This window comes from Neomonachus schauinslandi, chromosome 2 (genome assembly GCF_002201575.2).
Source record: "Neomonachus schauinslandi chromosome 2, ASM220157v2, whole genome shotgun sequence".
Taxonomy (NCBI): Eukaryota; Metazoa; Chordata; class Mammalia; order Carnivora; family Phocidae; genus Neomonachus; species Neomonachus schauinslandi.
In genome coordinates this window covers 36821293-36845904 of record NC_058404.1, presented here as the reverse complement: position 1 = coordinate 36845904, position 24612 = coordinate 36821293, and the positions used below count along the sequence as shown (strand labels likewise).

The 24612-nt window shown below is 37.2% G+C and overlaps 1 protein-coding gene across 1 annotated transcript in view; it reads left to right on the top strand.

The window, feature by feature from the left end:
- Positions 1 to 24612, top strand: part of LOC110573137 (disintegrin and metalloproteinase domain-containing protein 18-like) — a 214409-nt gene that overhangs the window by 533 nt on the left and 189264 nt on the right. The window contains exons 2-3 of the mRNA XM_021681558.1: positions 108 to 184; positions 18310 to 18365. Coding sequence (XP_021537233.1) covers positions 108 to 184; positions 18310 to 18365 — 133 coding nt within the window. The remainder of the gene's footprint in view (positions 1 to 107; positions 185 to 18309; positions 18366 to 24612) is intronic.

Genomic DNA, 24612 nt, shown 5'->3' with positions numbered 1-24612 from the left:
AGTTTATTGACATTTTGAGACCCCATCATGTACTCGGGATTAAGAACCCATGCTTGATTGCGATGACTGTTGCAGAAGAAAAAAAAAATTTTTTTTTCCTACTGCAGATTCTGAAGGAGTATTATTGCATATTACAGCTCCATGGAAGATAAGGTCAAATGAGAGTGAAGATTCAGAGAAGCAGGTAAATGATCAAGAATGTTGGTTTTATCATTTCAATTTTTAAGACTCTTTTTATTTACCTTTGCATTAAGTCAGATAATACTGCTCTGTGGTCACTTGCAAAGCACAGTATTTTCCCTGTGCTATTCTGTACATTCTGATCCTCCCTTTCCCACACTTCTGCTAACTCCTGTGCCGTATCACCTCTCTATCTCTTCTGACATACTTGCACACAACTTCCAAGAAATATTAAACTCTTTTCAGGAATCATACTGGTAGAAAAAAGAATCAAGATGAAATATGTATAACAGTGGCCCAGCCTGTAATTTATTTATTTATTTATTTATTAAGATTTTATTTATTTGGGGCGCCTTGGTGGCTCAGTCGGTTAAGCGACTGCCTTCGGCTCAGGTCATGATCCTGGAGTCCCGGGATCGAGTCCCGCATCGGGCTCCCTGCTCGGCAGGGAGTCTGCTTCTCCCTCTGACCCTCCCCCTCTCATGCTCTCTCTCTCTCTCTCAAATAAATAAATAAAATCTTTAAAAAAAATTAAAAAAAAAGATTTTATTTATTTATTTGACAGAGAGAGACACAGCGAGAGAGGGAACACAAGCAGGGGGGAGTGGGAGAGGGAAAAGCAGGCTTCCTGTGGAGCAGGGAGCCCCATGGAGGCTCGATCCCAGGACCCTGGGACCATGACCTGAGCCGAAGGCAGATGCTTAACGACTGAGCCACCCAGGCTCCCCCAGCCTGTAATTTATACAAATTTGTGAATGGCCACTAAGTGATAGAGAAGATAGTCTTGAGGAAAATTTTGACCCAGAAGCATCAGACTTCATAGAAATAATGGCCAAAGAAAGAAAGAAGAAAAAAAAAGAAGAAAGAAAAATGTCACATTTGCTTGCTTATAGTGAAAAATATTATAATAAATAAATAGTAACTGTAAAAAGTAGTTGAAAGAATGCTTAACTGCTATATAAAAAGTGATTAAATTGAAGACATCCACTTTGATTATTTTCTTTGCTAAAATACTTCAAATTAATATAGTTATAATGTTTTACATTGTAAACTGGAGGTCACAATACAGGGGTTTAGATTTCCATGTGATTAAAGTGCTATAGTCGATATATGGTAACTCTGAGAAAATTTTTCAGGTTGAAGGAACAATTTTTGAAAAAAGAGTAAGTTAAATTCATTAACTCTATTTTGACATGCAGAATTGGAACTTATCATGATTAAGTTCTACTACTGAACAATTATAATAAAAATAAAATGTATGTCAAAATGTATTTGAAAATCACAATGAAATAATTTCCTTTAGAGGGGTATTCATATACTAATCTCATTTAATTCTCACATTAACCTTCTGAAGTAAGATATATATTCATATATATATGAATTTAAAAGAAAGAAGATTAAAAATGTTAAGGGCATCAAACCTATAAGTTTCAGGACATGGAATCTAATCTTTAATTTATGACTCCAATTCCATTACAAGTAAGCTGCTTTCTGTTGAAAAATTCTTTGCATAAAGTTTTTTTTTCTGATCTACTTCAGTTTGTACATTGCCATTGCATGATAACTTCATTTTTAAAAATTTTTTTAAAGATTTTATTTATTTATTTTAGAGATAGAGAGAGTGTATGAACAGGGGAAGGGGCAGAGGAGAGGGAGAGAATCCCAAGCAGACTCCTCACTGAGTGAGGAGCTGGACAGGGGGGCTGGATCCTAGGATCCTGAGATCATGACCTGAGCTGAAGTTAAAAGCCAGATGCTTAACTGACTGAGCCACCCAGGCGCCCCTGCATGATTGCTTTAAACTTCAAACTGTTGGGATGCCTGGGTGGCTCAGTTGGTTAAGTGGCTGCCTTCCACATGGGTCATGATCCCAGGGTCCTGGGGTCGGGCTCCCTGCCCAGCGGAGAGCCTGCTTCTTCCTTTGACTCTGCCTGCTGCTGTGCCTACTTGTGATCTCTCTCTATCTTTCTGTCAGATAAATAAATAACATCTTTAAAACAAACAAACAAGCAAACAAAAGCCTTCAAACTGTTTACTTCAGATGCCCCTCACAAAGCATATGGCAATATTGCAGGACATGCAATAGTTTTACACAATGTGTTCAGTACCTGTCTACATTTTTTGTATTCTGTATATGGAATTCCATAAGCTGTTTTTCCCTGTGATAGAGTATGCTAATGTTCTCCTTTGATTTCTGATAGTAGACCTCCTTTATCTCTCTTGTTTTCATCCTTTAATCCTTTATCATTGCATATCTTTTAAAAACATTTTCATTAGACATATAAAAGATTCTTTTTTTCACAGACTTTCAGTATGTCATGACAACCACACATTCCAGGAAACAACAAATGTTGGTGAGGATGTGGAGAAAGGGGAACCCTCTTACACTGTTGGTGGGAATGCAAGTTGGTACAGCCACTCTGGAAAACAGTATGGAAGCTCCTCAGAAGGTTAAAAATAGAGCTACCCTATGACCCAGCAATTGCACTACTGGGTATTTACCCCAAAGATACAGATGTAGTGAAAAGAAGGGACACATGCACCCCGATGTTTATAGCAGCATTGTCCACAATAGCCAAACTATGGAAGGAGCCTAGATGTTCATCGACAGATGAATGGATAAAGAAGATGTGGTTCATATATACAATGGAATATTATTCAGCCATCAGAAAGGATGAATACCCAACATTTGCATGGACATGGATGGAACTGTAGGGTATTATGCTAAGTGAAATAAGTCAAGCATAGAAAGTCAATTATCATATGGTTTCACTCATATGTGGAACATAAAGAATAGCACAGAGGACATTAGGAGAAGGAAGGGAAAACTAAAAGGGTGGGGGGGAATCAGATGGGTAGATGAACCATGAGAGACTACGGACTCCAGGAAACATCTGAGGGTTTCACCTTGGATTACATTTTTTTTTTTCTTTCCAATTTGATTTTCAGACATGACAATGCTAAAATGTTTGTTGTGGTCAGTTTTAAGAGATAAGGCCCAAATTCTAGGTATCCATTTCTGTCTTGTGTAAAAAATAAAGTCATGCTATAGAGGAAAATAAAAGCTAAAGTATTTACTAAAAAAAAAAAAAATCCTTTCGTTCATTTTGGAAAATGGTACCTTTGTTAATCCCCTATGAGACTATTTATTATATTCTGATTGTGTCTGAATAGTCAAAGAAAGTGTGATTTCTCAGTTTTTATTCTGTAAGACTTGTACCTTTAGGAAGAGGATGTTGTTTCTCATGGGGAAGGGAAGAGGCTAGTGGACAGAGAAGGGTGAAGGGTGTTATTTCCTTGAATGTAGAGTGGTGTGTAATTTATACTTAAGGACATCTCCTAGAACAGCTAGTTTAGCAGCTTGGTTTTGTTAATTATAGAGAGCATGATGTGTTTTCATCTGGTCCATTCTATCAAGTCCTATGTATTCCTTAGGGATATGGGGGACTTGGCTTTGGCTTAGGTGAGGTACATAAGTGACATGTGTCATTTCTCTCCTGAGAGGATAGAGATGACAGGCTTCTTTCAGATAATCACTGTTGGGGGCTGGGGCACAGGAGCCTTTGGCATTCCCCTCAATTTAGTTGGTGGGTGGCAAATTTTTTTTTTTATTCTTATGTTAATCCCCATACATTACATCATTAGTTTTAGATGAAGTGTTCCATGATTCATTGTCCGTGCATAACACCCAGTGCTCCATGCAGAATGTGCCCTCCTCAATACCCACCACCAGGCTAACCCATCCTCCCACCCCACTCCCCTCTAGAACCCTCAGTTTGTTTTTCAGAGTCCATCGTCTCTCAGGGTCCGTCTACCCCTCCGATTTCCCCCGCTTCATTCTTCCCCTCCCGCTACCTTCTTCTTCTTCTTTTTTTTTTTTTCTTAACATATATTGCATTATTTGTTTCAGAGGTACAGACCTGAGATTCAACAGTCCTGCACAATTCACAGCGCTTACCAGAGCACATACCCTCCCCAGTGTCTATCACCCAGTCACCCCATCCTTCCCACCCCACCCCCCACTCCAGCAACCCTCAGTTTGTTTCCTGAGATTAAGAATTCCTCATATCAGTGAGATCATATGATACATGTCTTTCTCTGTTTGAATGTGCCTCACAGATAAACTATGCTAGAATCCCTAGTGCTGATGTATTGTCCTTTTCTTGTCCAAATCAGCAAGGTGTTCCTAGACTTGGGCAATAGGGAGTCTCTCAACATCGAACATTGTTAAAACATGCTTCCTGACATTTGTTTATCTTCTTTGGGGTTTCTTAGTAGCAAATCCCAAGCCACTCACCGTTTCCAGTAGTATTAATGTTCTAAGAGGGGCTATACATTATATTAAAATCAGATTGGTTCTCCATGGGAAGGCTGGGGTTTTTATTTAGTTTTTTTTTTTTTTATATTATGTTATGTCAATCACCATACATTACATCTTTAGTTTTTGATGTAGCATTCCATGATTCATTGTTTGCATATAACACCCAGTGCTCCATGCAGAACATGCCCTCCTTAATACCTGTCACCAGGCTAACCCATCCCCCTCCCCCCTCCCCTCTAGAACCCTCAGTTTGTTTTTCAGAGTCCATAGTCTCTCATGGTTTGTCTCCCCCTCCGATTTCCTGCCCTTCATTCTTCCCCTCCTGCTATCATCTTCCTTTTTTTTTTTTTAACATATAATGTATTATTTGTTTCAGAGGTACAGGTCTGTGATTCAACAGTCTTGTACAATTCACAGTGCTCACCATAGCACATACCCTCCCCAATGTCTATCACCCAGCCACCCCATCCCTCCCACCCCCCACCACTTCAGCAACCCTCAGTTTGTTTCCTGAGATTAAGAATTCCTCATATCAGTGAGGTTATATGATACATGTCTTTCTCTGATTGACTTATTTCTCTCAGCACAATACCCTCCAGTTCCATCCACGTCGTTGCAAATGGCAAGATCTCATTCCTTTTGATGGCTTCATAATATTCCATTGTATATATATACCACCTCTTCTTTATCCATTCATCTGTCGATGGACATCTTGGCTCTTTCCACAGTTTGGCTATTGTGGACATTGCTGCTATAAACATCAGGGTGCACGTACCCCTTTGGATCCCTACATTTGTTTCTTTGTGGTAAATATCCAGTAGTGCAATTGCTGGATCATATGGTAGCTCTATTTTCAACTTTTTGAGGAACGTCCATACTGTTTTCCAGACTGGCTGCACCAGCTTGCATTCCCACCAACAGTGTAAGAGGGTTCCCCTTTCTCTGCATCCTTGCCAACATCTGTCCTTTCCTGACTTGTTAATTTTAGCCGTTCTGACTGGTGTGAGGTGATATCTCATTGAGGTTTTGATTTGGATTTCCCTGATGCCGAACGATGCTGAGCACTTTTTCATGTGTCTGTTGGTCATTTGGATGTCTTCTTTGGAAAAATCTCTCTGTTCATGTCTTCTGCCCATTTTTTGATTGAATCATTTGTTCTTTGGGTGTTGAGTTTGATGAGTTCTTTATAGATTTTGGATACTAGCCCTTTATCTGAGATGTCATTTGCAAATATCTTCTCCCATTCTGTCGGTTGTCTTTGGGTTTTGTTGACTGTTTCTTTTGCTGTGCAAAAGCTTCTTATCTTGATGAAGTCCCAATAGTTCATTTTTGCCCTTGCTTCCCTTGCCTTTGGCGATGTTTCTAGGAAGAAGTTGCTGCAGCTGAGGTTGAAGAGGTTGCTGCCTGTGTTCTCCTTTAGGATATTGATGGACTCCTGTCTCACACTGAGGTCTTCCAACCATTTTGAGTCTGTTTTTGTGTGTGGTGTAAGAAAGTGGTCCAGTTTCATTCTTCTGCATGTGGCTGTCCAATTCTCCCAACATCATTTGTTGAAGAGACTGTTTTTTTTCCATTGGACATTCTTTCCTGCTTTGTCAAAGATGAGTTGACCATAGAGTTGAGGGTCTATTTCTGGGATCTCTATTCTGTTCCATTGATCTATGTGTCTGTTTTTGTTCCAGTACCAGAAGGCTGATTTTTAAATGAGACTTAGTAATCCTCTTTTTAGCTGGTGTTTCATTACCACCAAGGATTTGTAATGCAATAACTCTGAGGCAGAGCTGTTAAGAATTCAAGCTTCGCTAATATTTAGAGTCATAAAATTCTGGATATTGGACAAGCTTTTAATTACTCTGAATCCGCCTTTGTCTTAATAAAATTTGGATTGTACCCACTTAAAAAAAAAAGCAACCTGCCATATTTGTACTGTCCATGGAGTTGGCCAAGAGGCAGGTAACTGGAAGTGGCCTCTTGTAAATGAAAAGACCCTCTTGCCAATAGCAAAAAACTAAATCTCTTAGTTCTATAGCTGCAAGGAAATGAATTTTACCAACAAACTTAATGAATTAGAAGTAGAAATAGATTCTTCTTCAGATGAGAATACAGACCAGCTGACATGTTGAAAACCCAACTATGTCATGCATAGACTCCTGACCCATAGAAACTACAAGATTATAAATGGTGTATTTTAAAATTCAGTTTGTGATAATTTGTTATGCAGCAAAAGAAAACTAATACACCCAGCCTCATGAAATTCTACTCTCTATATATGTGATTTAGTATTCATTAATGGAATCAGGGGAATTCTCCTTCCTCAGTACAGTCTAGAAAGTTCATTGAGACAGGAAGCCAGGACAACTGTAGTGCCCACCTCAGTTTTATACCTTCTCTTGGTGATCATAATCTTGTACTACCTTTTGTCTAGAGTATCAAAGCATTTGTTTTATTCATCATGTCTAGTTTTTTAGTTGTTCGCAGCTGAAGAGCATATTCAGTCCTAATCTTTCTACTATGGCAGGGATGGAATTGATGTCATTGATTATCACTGCTTCCTGCATGCTGTCCTTCCTTTTCAGTTCACTTTTCTTCTTGCTGAAGTTCATCCTTCCATGATTCATTCATAGCATTACCATAAGTGGTAAACTCAACTGCATTATTACTTGAAGAAAGTACTTTAGTACATTTACCGTTTTAGAATTCTTTTCTGTCACTTTTCTCTGTGTGTTGACAGAAGGTTTCTCATGACTAACAGTGAGAAATCTGGCTCCCATTCTCCATTATCCATGTATTATTGTTTTTAAATTCCAGTAGAGTTGTACAATTGTTTCAGAATTTGTAACCCATACCCTGATGGGAAAGACTACCAACTAGAATAGTACTATATAGACTTTGTCTTTAGTCTTACAGTTCTCCCCTTATTTCCGAAGTCATTTATGTCAGAACATTTTGTCTCTTACCTTTTTCAGTGATGTTTTATCATACATTTATAATAAAGTTAAATTCTTTTGTCATAGTCTGCCTTTCACCATGGAATCTCCTGCCCTTCTAAATTATTTTTAAATTTGCATACATTAAAGTTCACTGTTCTGTATATGTCTATGGGTTTTGACATATATTTAGTTTCATGTATCCAGTAGTACAGAGTTATACAAAACAGTTTAATTTCCCTTAAATATCTATCCTCTTTGCTTCAGTTTTATTACCCTTTCCAAAACCAGCCCCTGGCAACTGATCTGTTGTTTAGTCTCTAGAATGATGTATTTTCTAGAATGTCATATAATTGGAATCATACAGAATATCACCTTTTCAGACTGTTTTCTTTCATTTAGCAATATACATTTAAAATTTATCCATATTGGTTTCATGTTTTGATAATTCATGCTTTTTATTGTTAATATTGTTGAATTGTATAGATGTATTATAACTTGTCTATCTGTTTCCCTATGGAAGGACATTTTGGTTATTTCAGGTTGTGGCAATTATGAATAAAGCTGTTAATAACATTCATATGCAGGTTTTAGTAGACATAAGTTTTCAAATCAGTTGAATGAATACCCAGGATAATAATTGCTGAATTGTATGTTAAGATTATGTTTAATTTTATAAGAAACTTCCAAATTATCTCCCAAGGTAGCTATATGTTTTGCATTTCCACCAGCAATGAATAGGAGTTCCTATTGTTCCACATCCTCACCAGTATTTGGCATTGCAAGGTTCTGGCTTTTAGCCTTTCCGATTTTTGTGTAGTAGTATTTCCTTGAGGTTTTAATTTGCATTTCCCTAATAATGAATAATGTTGAATATATTCTCATATTCTTATTTTCCATCTATTCATCTTCTTTGGTAAGATGTCTGTTCAGATCTTTTACACATTTTTGAATTGGATTGTTGGTTTCCTTATTGTTGCATTTTACATGTTCTTTGTATATTCTGCACACATTTGTTTTAATCAAATAAGTGATTTACATTTTTTCCAGTCTATAGCTTGTTTTTTTTAATTGTCTTAACATTGTTTTAACAATGCTAACAAGATATTTTATATTAAATAAAATCCAACTTATTGTTATTTTTCTTTTATGGATCATGATTTTTCTGTCATATCTAAAAATTTACCAACACTAAGTTCATCTAGGTTTCCTCCTATGATTTATTAGAGAAGTATTATAGTAAGTCTATAATACCTTTTTTTTTTAGTTAATGTTCATGTAAGGTGTGAGGTCTGGATTGAGTTTCATCAATTTGATATGGGCATCCAATTTTCCCAGCACCACTAGTTGAAATGACTATCATTTCTCCACTGAAATACCTTTGCACTTTAAAAAAATCAGTTGATTATATTTTTTGTGGGTCTATTTCTAAGCACGCTCTCACTCTCTCTCTCTCTGGCCAATACCATGCTGTCTTGTTTATGGTAAGTTTGTCGAAAATCTTGAAAGTGGGCAATATGATGACTTCAACTTTGTTCTTCCTTAGAATTCTGATGATTGACTATACAAGGTCCTTCACTTTTTGTTAGGTTTTGTATGTGTGTGTGTGTGGCACACACACGTCTGACCCATAGTGAGTAAATGAAATAAGCATACTTAAATCTCCATTTCTCAGCAATTTTGAAGTAATATTTCTTAACTCTTGCTTCTTTGTGTATTATTTTTGCCTACATACATTCTCATTAGCTAATGTTTGAAGTTTTGGAAAGAGCGTCTCTCTTATTTATTCTTGCAAATCTTCCACTTTATAAAATTACTTTGTATTTAATCTCAGAAACTTTCTTAGCTTTGATGTTCAACCTCACAAATTCATGCTTCAGGTATACCCAATGTCCTACTCATAATAATTTACTTAAAAATCAACAATTATATTTTCATTTATATGATCTATAATTGGATCATTTCCATAATTGTCTTTTCTTCCTTCAATAAGAACTGCCTGCTCTTCTTCACATGTTAACACTGTAGTATAGTCATAAAGTATATGGTCTCTTTGTCAAGCTCTAATATTCATTAAATGTGTTACCTTGGGAGAGTTAATCTCTTTTTCTCAAATTGAAAATTATAGTTGTTAGAGTAAAAATATATATTTTTTAAAAACATGTGAAGTGTTTAGGACAGTGCTAGGTATAAGATAAATGCCCATTAATTGTTAGAAACTTTTAGAATAGTATTCCAATTACATCTAATCTCTAATTCTGAGGTATAATACATACTATTACTTCTCTAAGGATCTTAAATGTACTTATTTTTTTCAGGTCCTGTCTTACATACTTTACACTTTTCTTGGGAGTAATTTATTTCATTTATTGAATTTGATACCTTTCCTTCTTGATGTAGACATTCCTCAGAAGTTAAATTGTTTTTTATTGTGTACTTGTCATTGCAGTTGAGATTCTGTCAGGCTTGGTTTTGCATTTGGTCTGAGATAATGCATTGGTTCTGCTATAGTACATTGCAACAGTTTTAGAGGAACGACAGGGATAAGATTTGCCTCAGTTCTGGTCTTTTGAATCTGTGTGCTTCTCGTATTTCCTAGGTGTTTCCAGTCATAAGCATCACTGGCCTCTCCCAAACTCACAGATTCTGTTCCAGCTTAAAACCAGAGGTCTTTCTTGAAATTGGTTTGTTTTGGAAAGAAATTGTGCATTTGTTAGACTATATGTTTGTCTGCCCTTGTGGAGATAGTCCACTGACTCTGTAAACATACACTAAGTCCTCTCCTATTTCTGAATGCCACCACATTAGAATGATGAGCACTGTTAAAACTCAGTTCTTGTTGTATTAGAGCTTATATTTTTTATAAGTTTATAGTAAAGTTTATATTTTTCTAAATAGAAACAATTAATATATAGTATTAATAATGCTAATTTTTTTTCAAAATGTAGTCTATATTTTGCCAACCCTACACATTAAATTCATCATGGTAATCCTAAATCTACTAGAATAATAAATTCTTACTATTTAGAATAATAAATTCTGAAGGGTACACTAATTTTTAAAATGGATTGTGTCTTTTTTTTAATTGAGGTAAAATTAGCATATAACATTATATACCTTTCAGGTATACACTATTATAATTTAACATCTGTATGCACTACAAAGTGATCATCACTTAAAGTCTAGTTACCATCCATCACCATACAAATTATCCCCTTTACCTATTTTGCCCACTCCTGACCCTCTTTACCTCTGGTAACCACCAATCTGTTCTCTGTATCTATGAGTTTATTTTTGTTTTGTTTTGTTCTGTTCATTTGCTTTGTTCTTTTTAGGTACCACATATAAGTGAAATTATACACTATTTGTCTTCTCCATCTGACTTATTCCATTTAGCATAAAACCTTCAATGTTCATTTACATTGTCATAAATGGCAAGGTTTCATTCTTTTTGTGGCTGAGTAATATTCCATTGTGTGTGTGCATATATATATATATATATACACACACATATGCACATATATATAACATCTTTATTCATTCATCTATGATGAACATTTATGTTGTTTCCATTTCTTGGCTATTGTAAATAATGCTGCAGTGAACATAGAGGTGCATATCTTTTTTTTATATCTTTTTGAATAAGCATTTTTTTGAATAAGCATTATCTTTGGATAAATAACCAACAATGGAAGAGCAGGATCGTATGGTAATTCTATCCTTATTTTTTTGAGGACTCTCCATACTATTTTACATAGTGGCTGCATCAATTTACATTTCCACCAACAGTGTACAGGTGTTCCCTGTTTTCCACATCCTCGTCAACACTTGCTATTTCTGGTCTTTTTTATAATGACCCACCTAATTGGTGTAAGATAATATCGCATTGTGGTTTTGATTTGCATTTCCCTGATAATTAGTAATGTTGAACATCTTTACATATGCCTGTTGGCCATCTGTATGCCTTTCTTGGAAAATAGTCTGTTTAGATCCTCTGCCCATTTTAAAAAATCAGATTTTGTTGTTGCTGCTGATGTGTAAGCTCTTTGTATATTTTGTATATTAACCCCTTATCAGATGTATGATTTGCAAATATCTTCTCCCATTCAGTAGGCTGACTTTCCATTTTAATAATGGTTTCCTTTGCTGTGCAAAAGCTTTTTAGTATCATATAATCCCATTTGTTTATGTTTGCTTCTGTTTCCCTTGCCTTTGGAGTCTGATCCACAAAAGCATTGCTAAGACCAATGTCAAAGAGCTTACTGTCTATGTTTTCTTCAAGGAATTTTATGGTTTCAGGTCTTACATTCAGGTCTTTAACCCACTTTGAGTTAATTTTTCTGTATGGTGTAAGATAGTGGTCTAGTTTAATTCTTTTGCATTTGGCTAACCAGTTTTCCCAACATTATTTATTGAAGGGACAGTCCTTTCTCCATTATGTTCTTGGATCTTTGCCATAAATTAATTGTCCATATGTATGTGGGTTTATTTCTGGGATCTGAGTTCTCTTCCACTGATCTGTGTCTGTTTTTGTGCCAGTGCCTTATTGTTTTGATTGCCATAGCTTTAAAATATAGTTTGAAATCAAGGAGAGTAATGCCTTTAGCTTTGCTCTTCTTTCTCAAGATTGCTTTGGCTATTAGGGATCTTTTGTGGGTCATACAAATTTTATTTATTTATTCGTCATGGGGGGAGAGAGAAAGAGAGAGCACAAGCAGAGGGAGTGGCAAGCAGAGGGAGAAGCAGACTCCCCGATGAGGAAGGAGCCCGACACAGGACTCAATGCCAGGAGCCTGGGAGCATGACCTGAACCGAAGGCATAGGCTTAACCACCCGAGACACTCAGGCATCCCTCAATTTCTTTTATCAATATATTATAGCTCTCTGTACAGATATTTTACCTCCTTGGTAAAATTTGTTTCTAGATATTTTATTCTTTTTGATGCAATTGTAAATGTTATTGTTTTTTTAATTCATCTTTCTGATAATTTGTTATTAGTCCATAGAAATGTAACAGATTTTGCTAAATAACTTTATATTCTGCAACTTCACTTAATTTATTCATTCTAAGAGTTTTTTTGGTGGAGTCTTTGATTATATGATATGCCATCCGCAAAGGGTGATGGTTTTATTTCTTCTTTCCCACTTTGGATGCCTTTTCTTTTTGTTGAGTTATTGCTGTGGCTAGGACTTCCAATACTATGTAGAATAAAAGTGGTGAGAGTGGGCATCCTTGTCTTGTTCTTGAACTTCAAGGAAAAGCTTTCAGGTTTTCCCCATTGAGGTGTTGGCTGTGGGTTAGACATATATGGCCTTCCTTATGGTGAGGTACATTTCTTCTAGAAACAATTTTCTGAAAGTTTTTATCATAATTGGAGTTGGATTTTATTGAATACTTTTTCTGCATCTATGAAGATGATCATATGATTTTTATCCTTCATTTCATTGAAGGATATATATAGTGTATTACCTTGATTGATTGCAAATGTTGAACCATTCTCATATCCCTGGAATAAATCCCACTTGGTTGTGGTGTATGATCATTTCAATGTATTGTTGAATTTGGTTTGCTAATAATTTTTGAGGATTTTTGCATCTATGCTAACCAAAGATATTGGCCTATAACTTTATTTTTTCATGGTGTCCTTGTTTGGTTTTGGTATTATGGTAATGCTGGCCTCACAAAATGTATTTGGAAGTGTTTCCTCCTCTTAATTTAAGAATACACATTAAGTCTTTTTTTTCTTTTGAATGCATTCACAGGCATATGATTCTGGACTTTTGTTTGTTGGGAGGTTTTTGATTGCAGATTCAATTTCCTTACTAATAATAAAATTTTCTGTTTCTTCATGATTCAATTTTAGAAAATTGTATGTTTCCAAGAACTTATACATTTCTTCTAGGTTGTCCAATTTGTTGGTGTGTAATTGTTCATAATAGTCTCTTATGATCTTTTAGATTTCTGTGCTGTCAGTTTTAACTTCTCTTTCATTTCTGATTTTATCAGTGTCTTCTCTTTTGTTTTGTTTGTTTGGTTTGGTTTGGTTTTGGTTTTGATTTTCTATTGTTGTTGTTAGTCTAGCTAAAAGTTTGTCATTTTGTTTTATCTTTTCAAAGAACCAACTCTTAGTTTCATTGATCTTTTCTAACTTTTGTCTCTTTTCATTTATTTATCCTCTGATCTTTATCATTTTCTTTATTCTATTGACCTAGGGTCTTGTTTGGTTGTTTTCTAGCTCCTTTAGGTACAGGTACAATACAGGTATTGTATGGCTATGATCTCTTTTAGAACCACTTTTGCTGCATCCCAAGGATTTTGATAAGTTGTATTTCTGTATTCATTTATCTCTAGATATTTTTTCTTTAATTTCTTTGAGTGCTCACTAGCATGTTTTTTAATCTCTACCTATTTGTGTTCTTTCTAGTTTTCTTCTTGAAATTGATTTCTACTTTTATACCATTGTGTTTGGAGAAGACACTTGATATGATTTCAGTGTTCTTGATTTTTGAGTCTTGTTTTGTGTCTAACATGTGATCTGTCCTGGAGAATGTTTTATGTGCATCTGAGAAGAATGCATATTCTTTTGCTTTTGGATGGAATGCTCTGTAAAACTATTAAGTCCATCTGGTTTAATGTTTTTTAAGACCGATATTTCCTTATTGATTTTCTATCTAGTTGATCTATCCATTGAGATAAGTTGGGGTTAAATCTCCTACTATTTTATATAGCTGGGTTTTTTGTTTTGTTTTGTTTTGTTTGTTTGTTTGTTTGTTTTAGAGAGAGAGAGATAGAGTGCACAGGAGTGGGGAGAGGGGGAGAGAGAGAGAGAATCTCAAGCAGGCTCAAGCAGACATGGAGCCTGACACAGGGCTCAATCTCAAGACCCTGAGATCATGACCTGAGCTGAAATCAAGAGTCCAATGCTCAACTGACTGAGCCACCCAAGCGCCCCTATTTAGCTTTTAATTTCTCTGTTTAGATACATTGATATTTGCTTTATGTATCTTGGTGCTCCTATGTTGGGTGCATATGTATTTATAAATGTTATATCTTATTATTAAATTGACCTCTTTATCATTATGTAATATCTTCACCTATTATTACAGTCTTTGTTTTAAAGTCTATTTTGTTGGTTATGAATATAGCTATGCCAGCTTTTTGTTTATTTCCATTCATAGAATATCTTTTTCCATCCCTTCAATTTCAGCTTGTGAGTGTCCTTTCTTCTGAAATTAATCTCATGTGGGTAGAACACAGATAGGTCTTGTTTTTTTAATCCATTCAGCCATCTTATATCTTTTGATTGTAGAGTTCATTTACATTTAAAGTAATTTTTGATAGGCATGTAGTTATTGCCATTTTGCTAATTGTTTTCTGGTTGTTTTTGTAGTTCTTCTCTGTTCCTTTCTTCTCTTTCTCTCTTCCCCTGTGGTTTGATGTCTTTTGTTAGTGCTATGTTTAGATTTCTTTCTCATTTTTCTTTTGTGTATTTATTTTTTGTATGTATTTGTGATTATTGTGAGGTTTACATATAATTTCCTATTTTATGTTTTGAGTTGACAGCAACTTAAATTTGAACATTCCAAAACTGTACATTTTTCTCCTCCTCTCATGTTTTATTTCTTACATCACATGTTGCATCTTTTATTTCATGTTCCCTCTAACTAATTCTTTAGTTTTAGCTAATTTTATTGTTTTTGTCTTTTAACCATCATACTGGCTTTATAAATGATTGACCTACTACCTTTACTATGTGTTTACCTTTTCCAGTGAGCCTTTTTAATTTTGTATTTTCCTGTTATTAATTGGTGCGATTTCTTTTCAGTTTAGAGAAGACCTTTTAACATTTCTTTTAAGGCCAGTGTAGTGGTGATGAACTCCTTTAGGTTTTGCCTAACTGGAAAACTTAATCTCTTATTCAATTCAGAATAATAGCCTTGCCAGGTAGAGAATTATTGGGTGGAAGTTTTTCCATTCAGCACTTTGAATATGTCATGTTAATTTCTTCTGGCTTGCATAGTTTCTGTGAAAAATTTATGAGATCTCCTTGCATGTAGTAAGTTGTGTTCTTTTGCTGCTTTTAATAATCTTTAACTTTGACCAGTTTAATTGTAATATATCTTGGTGTAGATCTGTTTGGGTTTATTTTATTTGGGACTGTCTAGGCTTCCTGGACCTGTATATCTGTTTCCTTCCTCATTTTAGGGAAATTTTCAATCACTAATTCTTCAAATAAGTTTTCTGACCCCCTTTTTTTTAAAGATTTTTTTTTTTATTTATTGGACAGAGAGAAACACAGCAAGAGAGGGAGTACAAGCAGTGGGAGTGGGAGAGGGAGAAGCAGGCTTCCCGCTGAGCAGGGAGCCTGATGTGGGGCTCAATCCCAGGACCTGGAATCATGACCTGAGCCGAAGGCAGACGCTTAACGACTGAGCCACCCAGGCGCCCCTGGCCTTTTCTCTGTCTCTCTGCTCCTTCTGGGATCATTGTAATCTATTATTCTACTTGATGTTGTACCAATGGTTTCTTAGTTATCTTCATTTAATTTTTTTTTTCCCTTGATCTCTCTGGGTGAGTTCTGTTGCTTTGTTTTCCAGCTCAATGATCCAGTCTTTGGCTCCATTCATTGTGCTATTGAACCCCTCTAGTATATTTTTCATTTCAGTTATGGTATTCTTTAGCTCCTTAACTTTTGTTTGGAACCTTCTTATATTTACTGTCTCCTTGTTGAGGATCTCACAGTGTTCATCACTATTCTTCCAAGTTTGTTGAACATCTATTTGACTATTTTAACTCTTTATCAGGTTGATTGTTCATCTGCATTTCATTAACGGCTTTCTGATGTTTTGTCTTTCATTTGGAACATATTTTCCTGGTTCTTCACTTTCCTGATTTTCTGTATTTGTTTCTATGTATTAGGAAAATCAACTACCTCTCCCAATCTTGAAGGATCAGCCTTTTGTAGTTGTCACAAGAAGCCTAAAAGCACAGTCTTCTCCCACCACTAGAGTTACATGCTCAAGGGGTATCACTGTAGAAGATGTGCACACCCATCTGCAGCACAGGGGTTGGCAGAGCTGGCACCCATGCCAGCCAGGTGCATCACACAGCTGCACTGAGGCCCAGGGGTGAGTGGGGCTGGTGTCTGGCCTGGCTGTAAAGTATGGCTGTGCTGCCATAGTGTGGACAGGGTTCTTAGTTGGGTGTGCCCAAAGGCTCTAGCAGATTAGAGAGATAGCTCCAAAATGGTGCCCACCAGCCCTGACATTAGCAAAGTAAATGATGTTGCACATATGGCACCCACTAGTTTCTCTGTCCCCAGAGACAGTTCCAGTAGTTTACCACTTCTCTGTCAGGTGCTTTAAGTTTAGTAAATGGGTCTCCTTCACATATGGTCTAGGTGATTTTCAAATTGGTGCTTTGGCTCTGGGTCCCAGGGTCAGTGATTCTGCATGTGATCCCTTTAAGAGTGGGTTCTCCATGCTCAACAGTTCTGTGGTTTTCCTGGATGTAATCTCTATTGGTTTTCAAAGCCTGGCATTTGGGGCCTCAACTCTTTTATGTAGGGTCTAACATTTTTTTATTAACATATAATGTATTATTTGTTTCAGGGGTACAGGTCTGTGTTTCATCAGTCTTACACAATTCACAGCACTCACCATAGTACTTCCTTCCCCAATGTCACCCAGCCACCCCATCCCTCCCACCCCCCTCCCCTCCAGCAACCCTCGGTTTGTTTCCTGAGATTAAGAGTCTCTTATGGTTCGTCTCCCTCTCTGGTTTCATCTTGTTTCATTTTTCCCTCCCTTCCCCTATGATCCTCTGTCTTGTTTCTCAAATTCCTCATATCAGTGAGATCATATGATACTTGTCTTTCTCTGATTGACTTATTTCGCTTAGCATAATACCCTCTAGTTCCATCCATGTCGTTGCAAATGGCAAGATTTCATTTTTTTGATGGCTACATAATATTCCATTATATATATACCATCTCTTCTTTATCCATTTACCTGTTGATGGACATCTAGGCTCTTTCCATAGTTTGGCTATTGTGGACATTGCTGCTATAAAGATTGGGGTGCATGTGCCCCTTTGGGTCACTACATTTGTATCTTTGGGGTAAATACCCAGTAGTGCAATTGCTGGGTATAGGGTAGCTCTATTTTCAACTTTTTGAGGAACCTCCATACTGTTTTCCAGAGTGGCTGCCCCAGCTTGCATTCCCACCTACAGTATAGGAGGGTTCCCCTTTCTCTGCATCCTCGCCAACATCTGTCATTTCCTGACTTGTTAATTTTAGCCATTCTGACTGGTGTGAGGTGATATCTCATTGAGGTTTTGATTTGGATTTCCCTGATGCCAAGCGATGTTGAGCACTTTTTCATGTGTCTGTTGGCCATTTGGAAATCTTCTTTGCAGAAATGTCTATTCATGTCTTCTGCTGTAGGGCCTAACATTTGAGGTCTATTGCATAGCACAAACCTCTGACTCCTTTGGAAAATCTTTGTGTTTTTGTCTTCCCTCCCAATTATGTATCACCCTGATGGAGTGTTTTTTGTTTGTTTTGTTTTTGTTTTGTTTTGTTTTGTTTTTGGCAAGATAGTATCTCTGCCTCTCCTATCCCTCTCAATGCTGTCCTTTTTGTCTTTTTCTGTGAGTCTCTGTTCATCCAGTTTTCCAGTTTTTTTCAGAGTAAATTCCTCCATATGTAGTTGTATATTGGTTGTATCCATGGGAGGGAGTTCAGGATTTTCTTATGTTGCTATTTTAAACCCAACCCCCCCCAAGTGAGTCTTTTTGTTTACATGAGAGAAAAGTACTGCTTCAGTTTATATATTTCTGATTTACTGAGTCATCTTTATTTATTTGCTTTATTTTAGGTGATTTATATCATTACAATTGATGAAAAGCCATACACTCTGCATCTTAGAAAACAGTAAGATATAATTTTCCATTAAAGCTTAGATTTTACTTTTTAAATATTTTGGTATACAATTTAAATTAAAGAATGCAATATAATATAGACTGTTCAATCAACTTGTTTTTCAATTAGGATTAATTAAGTCTTGAATAATGGAAGAGTAGAATGTTGAATAATAGAATGCTGCATTTTAATTTTCTAGCTTGTTATTTTCACATTAAGAAATAAGTTACTTATTTGTAAATCTTCAATTGAGTATAAAGCCATCCAACCCAAGAACTGCAAGTTATATGTTAAGTATGCCTGATGTAAAATCAAACTTAGTCACATCAAGTGGTTATTGGTGGGAAATTCAACTAATGACATATTTTATGACTGTATTAATTACATATATATTTATTTTTAACAACTTTAATGGGTACATTCATATGTCATAAAACTCACTCAAGTGTATAATTCAATAATTTTTAATAACTGTATGCCGTATTGCAACCATCAACCATAAATCAGTTGTAGAACATTCCATATCCTACATAGGATCCTCATGCCATTTCACATTTAATCCTTATTCCCACCTACCACTCCAGGCAACAATCAATCTACTTTCTGTCTCCTAATTTGCAGTTTCTCAACATTTCATGCAAGTGGAATCAAACAGCTTCTTCTCTGCCTGCATCTTTAAAAATATATATTTGTAACAACTGCATTTTGTCTGCCTTACATCAGTGTAGTTGAACAAGGCTGAAGAAAACTCCTCACTTAATTTATGACTGTTATCACCTAATTCATGACCATTAAACATATGTTGGTCTTTAGTGTCTATAAAATTCCATTAAAATGTTTTTTGAGAAGACCATCATTTGTTTTTTGATAAGAAACATCTTCATGTTTCTGAATGCCAGTTATTTTTTAGTCTTCATTTTTCTTGACCTAATGGCAGTATTTTGTGTAGCTGATCAGTATCTCCTCCAAATATACTTTCTTCATTTGGCTTCCAGAAAACTGCAGACTTCTGGTTTAATTCTTCCCATTGTGTTTACTCTCTCAGTTTTGTTTGTTTGTTTCATCTTGTTTGTTTTTTAGATTCTTCCCCATCTCTCCAATCTTTTCGTGAATCTTGTTTTTCCCTAGCTACCTTCAATCACCTGGCTATTTCATCCCCTCTTGCAGCTTTAAATATCATTCATGTATTGATTACTCCCAAGTTATATCTCTACTTTATTCCTCTCCAATGAACACCATATTCATTTATGTGACTGCTTATTTGATAATCAAGTGTTTGATAGAATTCTCATACTTATCATATCCAAAATGTACTTCAGATACTTTTCCAAAACTTATCCGTCCTACAATCATCTCAGTAAATGGCAACTCTAGTTTCTTAAAACAAAACCTTGGATGATAAAAAAAGATGACAGAGGAGTAGGGGACCTTATTCAAACTGGTGCCTGGAATTGAGCTGGATATCTACCAGACCACTCTGAACATGCACAAAATCAGCCTGAGATGTAAGAAGATATATCTGGATCTCTACAAACAGAATATCACAGGTGGTTGGTTTCAAGGTACGAATTGGGGAGCCATGATTCCATGGGCAGATATCAGAGGATAAATGGAAGGGAGAGGGAGCTGAGCCGTCGGGATCCTACATCACCAGTGAATAATAATCTCCCTCGCTGGGGACTGGGCACAGACTCACAGACCAGTAGCAACAGGGAAAAGATTTTAAGGCAGACCCCCAGATGGAAATCCAGAGTGGGAATGCAAACTGGGGGTGGCTGGCGGTTTTAGAAGCACAAAGGGCAGAGACATGCCCCAACCTGGAGGCAAGGACTGGGAGCCCTGCTGAAGGGCACACAACCCAGGACACTGCAGTTTATAGCACCACAGACAGAAACAGAGAGTGTGGCCTGGAGAGCTCACTGAAGAGCAGACTGCAAACTCTCTGCTCTGAGGCAGAGGGTTGGAAATGGTCTCTTCTGCTCTGATTCTAGGAAGAGATGCAGAAAGCCACCAGGGAAAGGCCCCAGAGACCAAAAGCCCCCCAAAAAAAGGTTTTCACTGAGCCTATCCCCACTAGGGGCCTTAGGGTTGCCTGAGTGAAAGTGTGGCAGGCCCCTCCCCCAGAAGGCAGGCTGGGTAAACAAGAGGCCAGCAACCCTAAGGTCCCTATAAACAGGTGCATCTTGCTTGGGTTGTGGTCAATAATTTGGACTCTGTACATTCGCTCAACCACCCCTCAACAGAAGGACTAGGAGGAGGAACCCACAAAATAGGAAAGACAAAGACTATGACATATGCCACAGATTTACAAATGGATTCAGATATAACCAAGATGTCAGAGATGGAATTCAGGCTAGCAATTGCGAAGACAATAGCTAGAATGGAGAAATCAATTAAAGGCAACATAGAGTCTCTAAGGGCAGAAATGAGAGCTGAATTGGCAGAACTTAAAAATGCTATCAATGAGACCCAATCTAATCTGGATAATCTAACAGCTAGGGTAAGTGAGGCAGAAGAACAAATTAGTGACCTGGAAGACTATTTAATAGATAAAAAGGGAAAAGAGGTGGCCAGGGAAAAACAACTCAGAATCCATGAAAATAGAATCAGAGAAATAAGAGACACCGTGAAGCGTTCCAATGTCAGAATAATTGGAATCCCTGAGGGGGTGGAGAGAGAGAGGACTAGAAGATATATTTGAGCAAATCATAGCTGAGAACTTCCCTAATTGGGAAATGAAATGAACATTTGTGTCCTAGAGGCAGAGAGGACCCCTCCCAAGATCAAGGAAAACAGGCCAACACCCCGGCATGTAATAGTAAAACTCGCAAATCTTAGAACCAAGGAAACCATCTTAAGGGCAGTTAGGGGGAAGAGATTCCTTATGTTCAGAGGGAGGAACATCAGAATAACATCAGACCTATCTACAGACACCTGGCAAACCAGAAAGGCCTGGCAAGACATATTCAGGGTACTAAACAAGAAAAACATGCAGCCAAGAATACTTTATCCGGCAAGGCTGTCATTTAGAATGGTTGGAGAGATGCAGAGCTTCCAAGACCAGCAGAAACTGAGAGAATATGTGACCACTAAGCCAGCCCTGCCAGAAATATTCAGGGGATTTTTATAAAAGGAGAAAGACCCCAAGAGTGATATACAACAGAAATTTACAGGGACAATCTATGAAAACAAGGTCTTCACAGGCAAAATGATGACAATAAATCATATCTTTTAATAATCATTCTCAGTGGGACTGGCCAAAATGCTCCCATAAAATGGCACAGGGTTGCAGATTGGATAAAAAGACAGGACCCATCCATATGTTGTCTACACGAGACTCATTTTGAACCTAAAGATACATCCAGACTGAAAATGAAGGGATGGAGATCCATCTTCCATGACAGTGGACCTCAAAAGAAGGCTGGGGTAGCAATTCTTATATCAGACAAATTAGATTTTAAGCTAAAGACTGTAATTAGAGACACAAAAGAAAACTCTATCATTCTTAAAGGGTCTGTCCAACAAGAAGATCTAACAATTGCAAATATCTATGCCTGCAATATGGGAGCAGCCATCTACATAAGCCAACTGTTAACCAAAATAAAGAGTCATATTGATAACAATACAGTAATTGTAGGAGCCCTCAATACTCCACTCTCAGCAATAGACAGATCATCTAAGCAGAAAATCAACAAAGAAACAAGAGCTTTGAATGACACACTGACGAGATGGACCTCATAGATATATATATATATAGAACATTCCACCCTAAAACAACAGAATACTCATTCTTTTGAAGCGCACATGGAACTTTCTCCAGAATAGACCACATACTGGGTCACAAATTAGGTCTCAACCAATACCAAAAAATTGAAATTATTCCTTGCATATTCTCATACCATAATGCTTTAAAACTGGAACTTAATCACAAGAAAAAATTTGGAACACCTTCAAACACTTGGAAGCTAAAGACTGCTCTGCTCAAGAATATTTGGGTCAACCAGGAAATCAAAGAACTTAAACAATTCGTGGAAACCAATAAGAAGGGAAACACATCAGTCCAAAACCTATGGGATACTGCAAAGGCGGTCCTAAGGGTGAAATACATAGCCATCCAATCCTCACTCGAAAAAATAGAAAAATCCCGAATTCACCAACTAACTCTACACCTTAAAGAACTAGAGAAAAAGCAACAAACGACACCTAAGCCATGCATTAGAAGAGAAATAATTAAAATTAGAGCAGAGATCAATGAATTAGAAACCAGAAACACACTAGATCAGATCAATGAAACTAGAAGCTTATTCTTTGAAAGACTTAATAAGATCAATAAACCACCAGCCAGACTTATCCAAAAGAAAAGAGAAAGGACCCAAATTAATAAAATTATGAATGAAAGGGGAGAGATCACGACTAACACCAAGGAAATAGAAACAATTATTAGAAATTATTAGCAGAGGGGTGGAGCAAGATGGCAGAGGAGTAGACCTGGATTTCGTCTGGTCTCAGGAATTCAGCTGGATAGGGATCAAACCATTCTGAACATGTACAAACTTAACAGGAGATCGAAGAAAAGAATAGCAACAACTCTCTAAACAGAAAAGCAACCACTTTCTGGAAGGTAGGACGTGCGGAGAAGTGAATCTGAGGCCATATTCGGGAGGATAGACAGTGGGGGAGGGGATCTCTGTTGGCCACTTCTGGCAAGTGATAGAGCTGTAGAGGACAAAATCGGAACATATAGAAGTCCACTCCGCTGAGGGACGCTGCTCAGGTGGCTAAGCAGGGGGTGGAACCCTCGCGGGACAGTGTGGTCTCAGGACCCTCAGGGTCACGGAAAGACCAGGGGTGCCTGAGTGCAGCAGAGCTCCCAGGTATCAGAGCAGGGATGTTGGCTGCAGAGATGGAGCCAAGGGGCGGGCTGTCAGCTTGGGGTTGCCATAAACTGTGATCCGTGGCACAGTCAGGCCACTGCTCCTCTAGCAGGGACCCAAAAAGTGGCAGATCCGGGGAGACTCCCCTTCCTCCCCTGGGAGGAGCAGCATGGGAGAGCACCACAGGGATCTGCTGGGTTTGGAGACTCCACACCTAGTCAGGTGCCAGAGATAGAAATGCTCGGTCACAGGACGGGTGAGCACGGAGTGTGGCTGGAGACCGGGGAGATGGGAGTGATTGACTGCTTTTCTCTGGGGGCTCACTGAGGAGCAGGGCCCCAAGTTCTCAGCTCCTCCAGGATGGAGATTGGGAGGCCGCCATTTTCACTCTCGACCGCCAAAGCTGGATGGAAAGCTTGCAGGGAACAAAAGCTCACGAGAGCAAACCTGAGCAGATTACTTAGCCCAGACCAGCAAGGGCAGGGCAATTCTGACTCCGCGTCTGGCAAAGACATTTGGGAACCGCGGCAACAGGCCCCTCCCCCAAGAAGATCAACAACAACAGCCAGCCAAGACCAAGTTTACTGATCAATGAGAACTACAGAACTCCAGCGCTAGGGGAATACTGCACATAGAATCCATGACTTTTTTACCATGATTCTTTAGTCTTTCAAAGTTAATTTTTTTAACTCTTTTTTTCTTTTTTTCTTTTTTAAATTTCTTTTTCACTTTTTCAACCAACATCTTATCAATCAATTTTTTAAAAAACATTTTTATTTTTTATTTTTAGAGTCATATTCTATCCCTTCATAGTAGTTACCCTTATTTTTGACATATATATATATACATATATGTTGTTCTCTCTTTAAAATTTTGAGATACAGTTTCTTCTAATAGAATAAAATATACCCTATCTCTCTAGTGTATGACTGTGTTCTAGTCTCCTGCCTGATCACATTCTCTCCCTTTTTTTTTCTTTTTTTTAATCTTCTTTCTTTTTTCAACCAACTTCTTATCAATTCCTTTTATAAATTTTTTAATAATTTTCAACATTACAGTCATATTCCATCCCTTCATTGTATCAACCCTTATTTTTGTACATATATAACTTTTTCTTTCTTTAAAACTTTGGTAGGCACGTTCTTCTAACAGACCAAAATACTCCCAAAATCTAGTGTGTGGCACTGATCTAAGTACCAGCCTGATCATATATGATCATATTCAGTATTTTTTTGGTTCTGTTTTTATCTTTTTCTTTTTCTTTCCCTTTCTTTTCCCCAGTTTCAGGACTCTTCTGATTTGTTTAGAGTATATTTTCTGGGGACGTTGTTACCCTGTTAGCATTTTGTTCTCTCATTCATCTATTCTCCTGTGGATAAAATGAC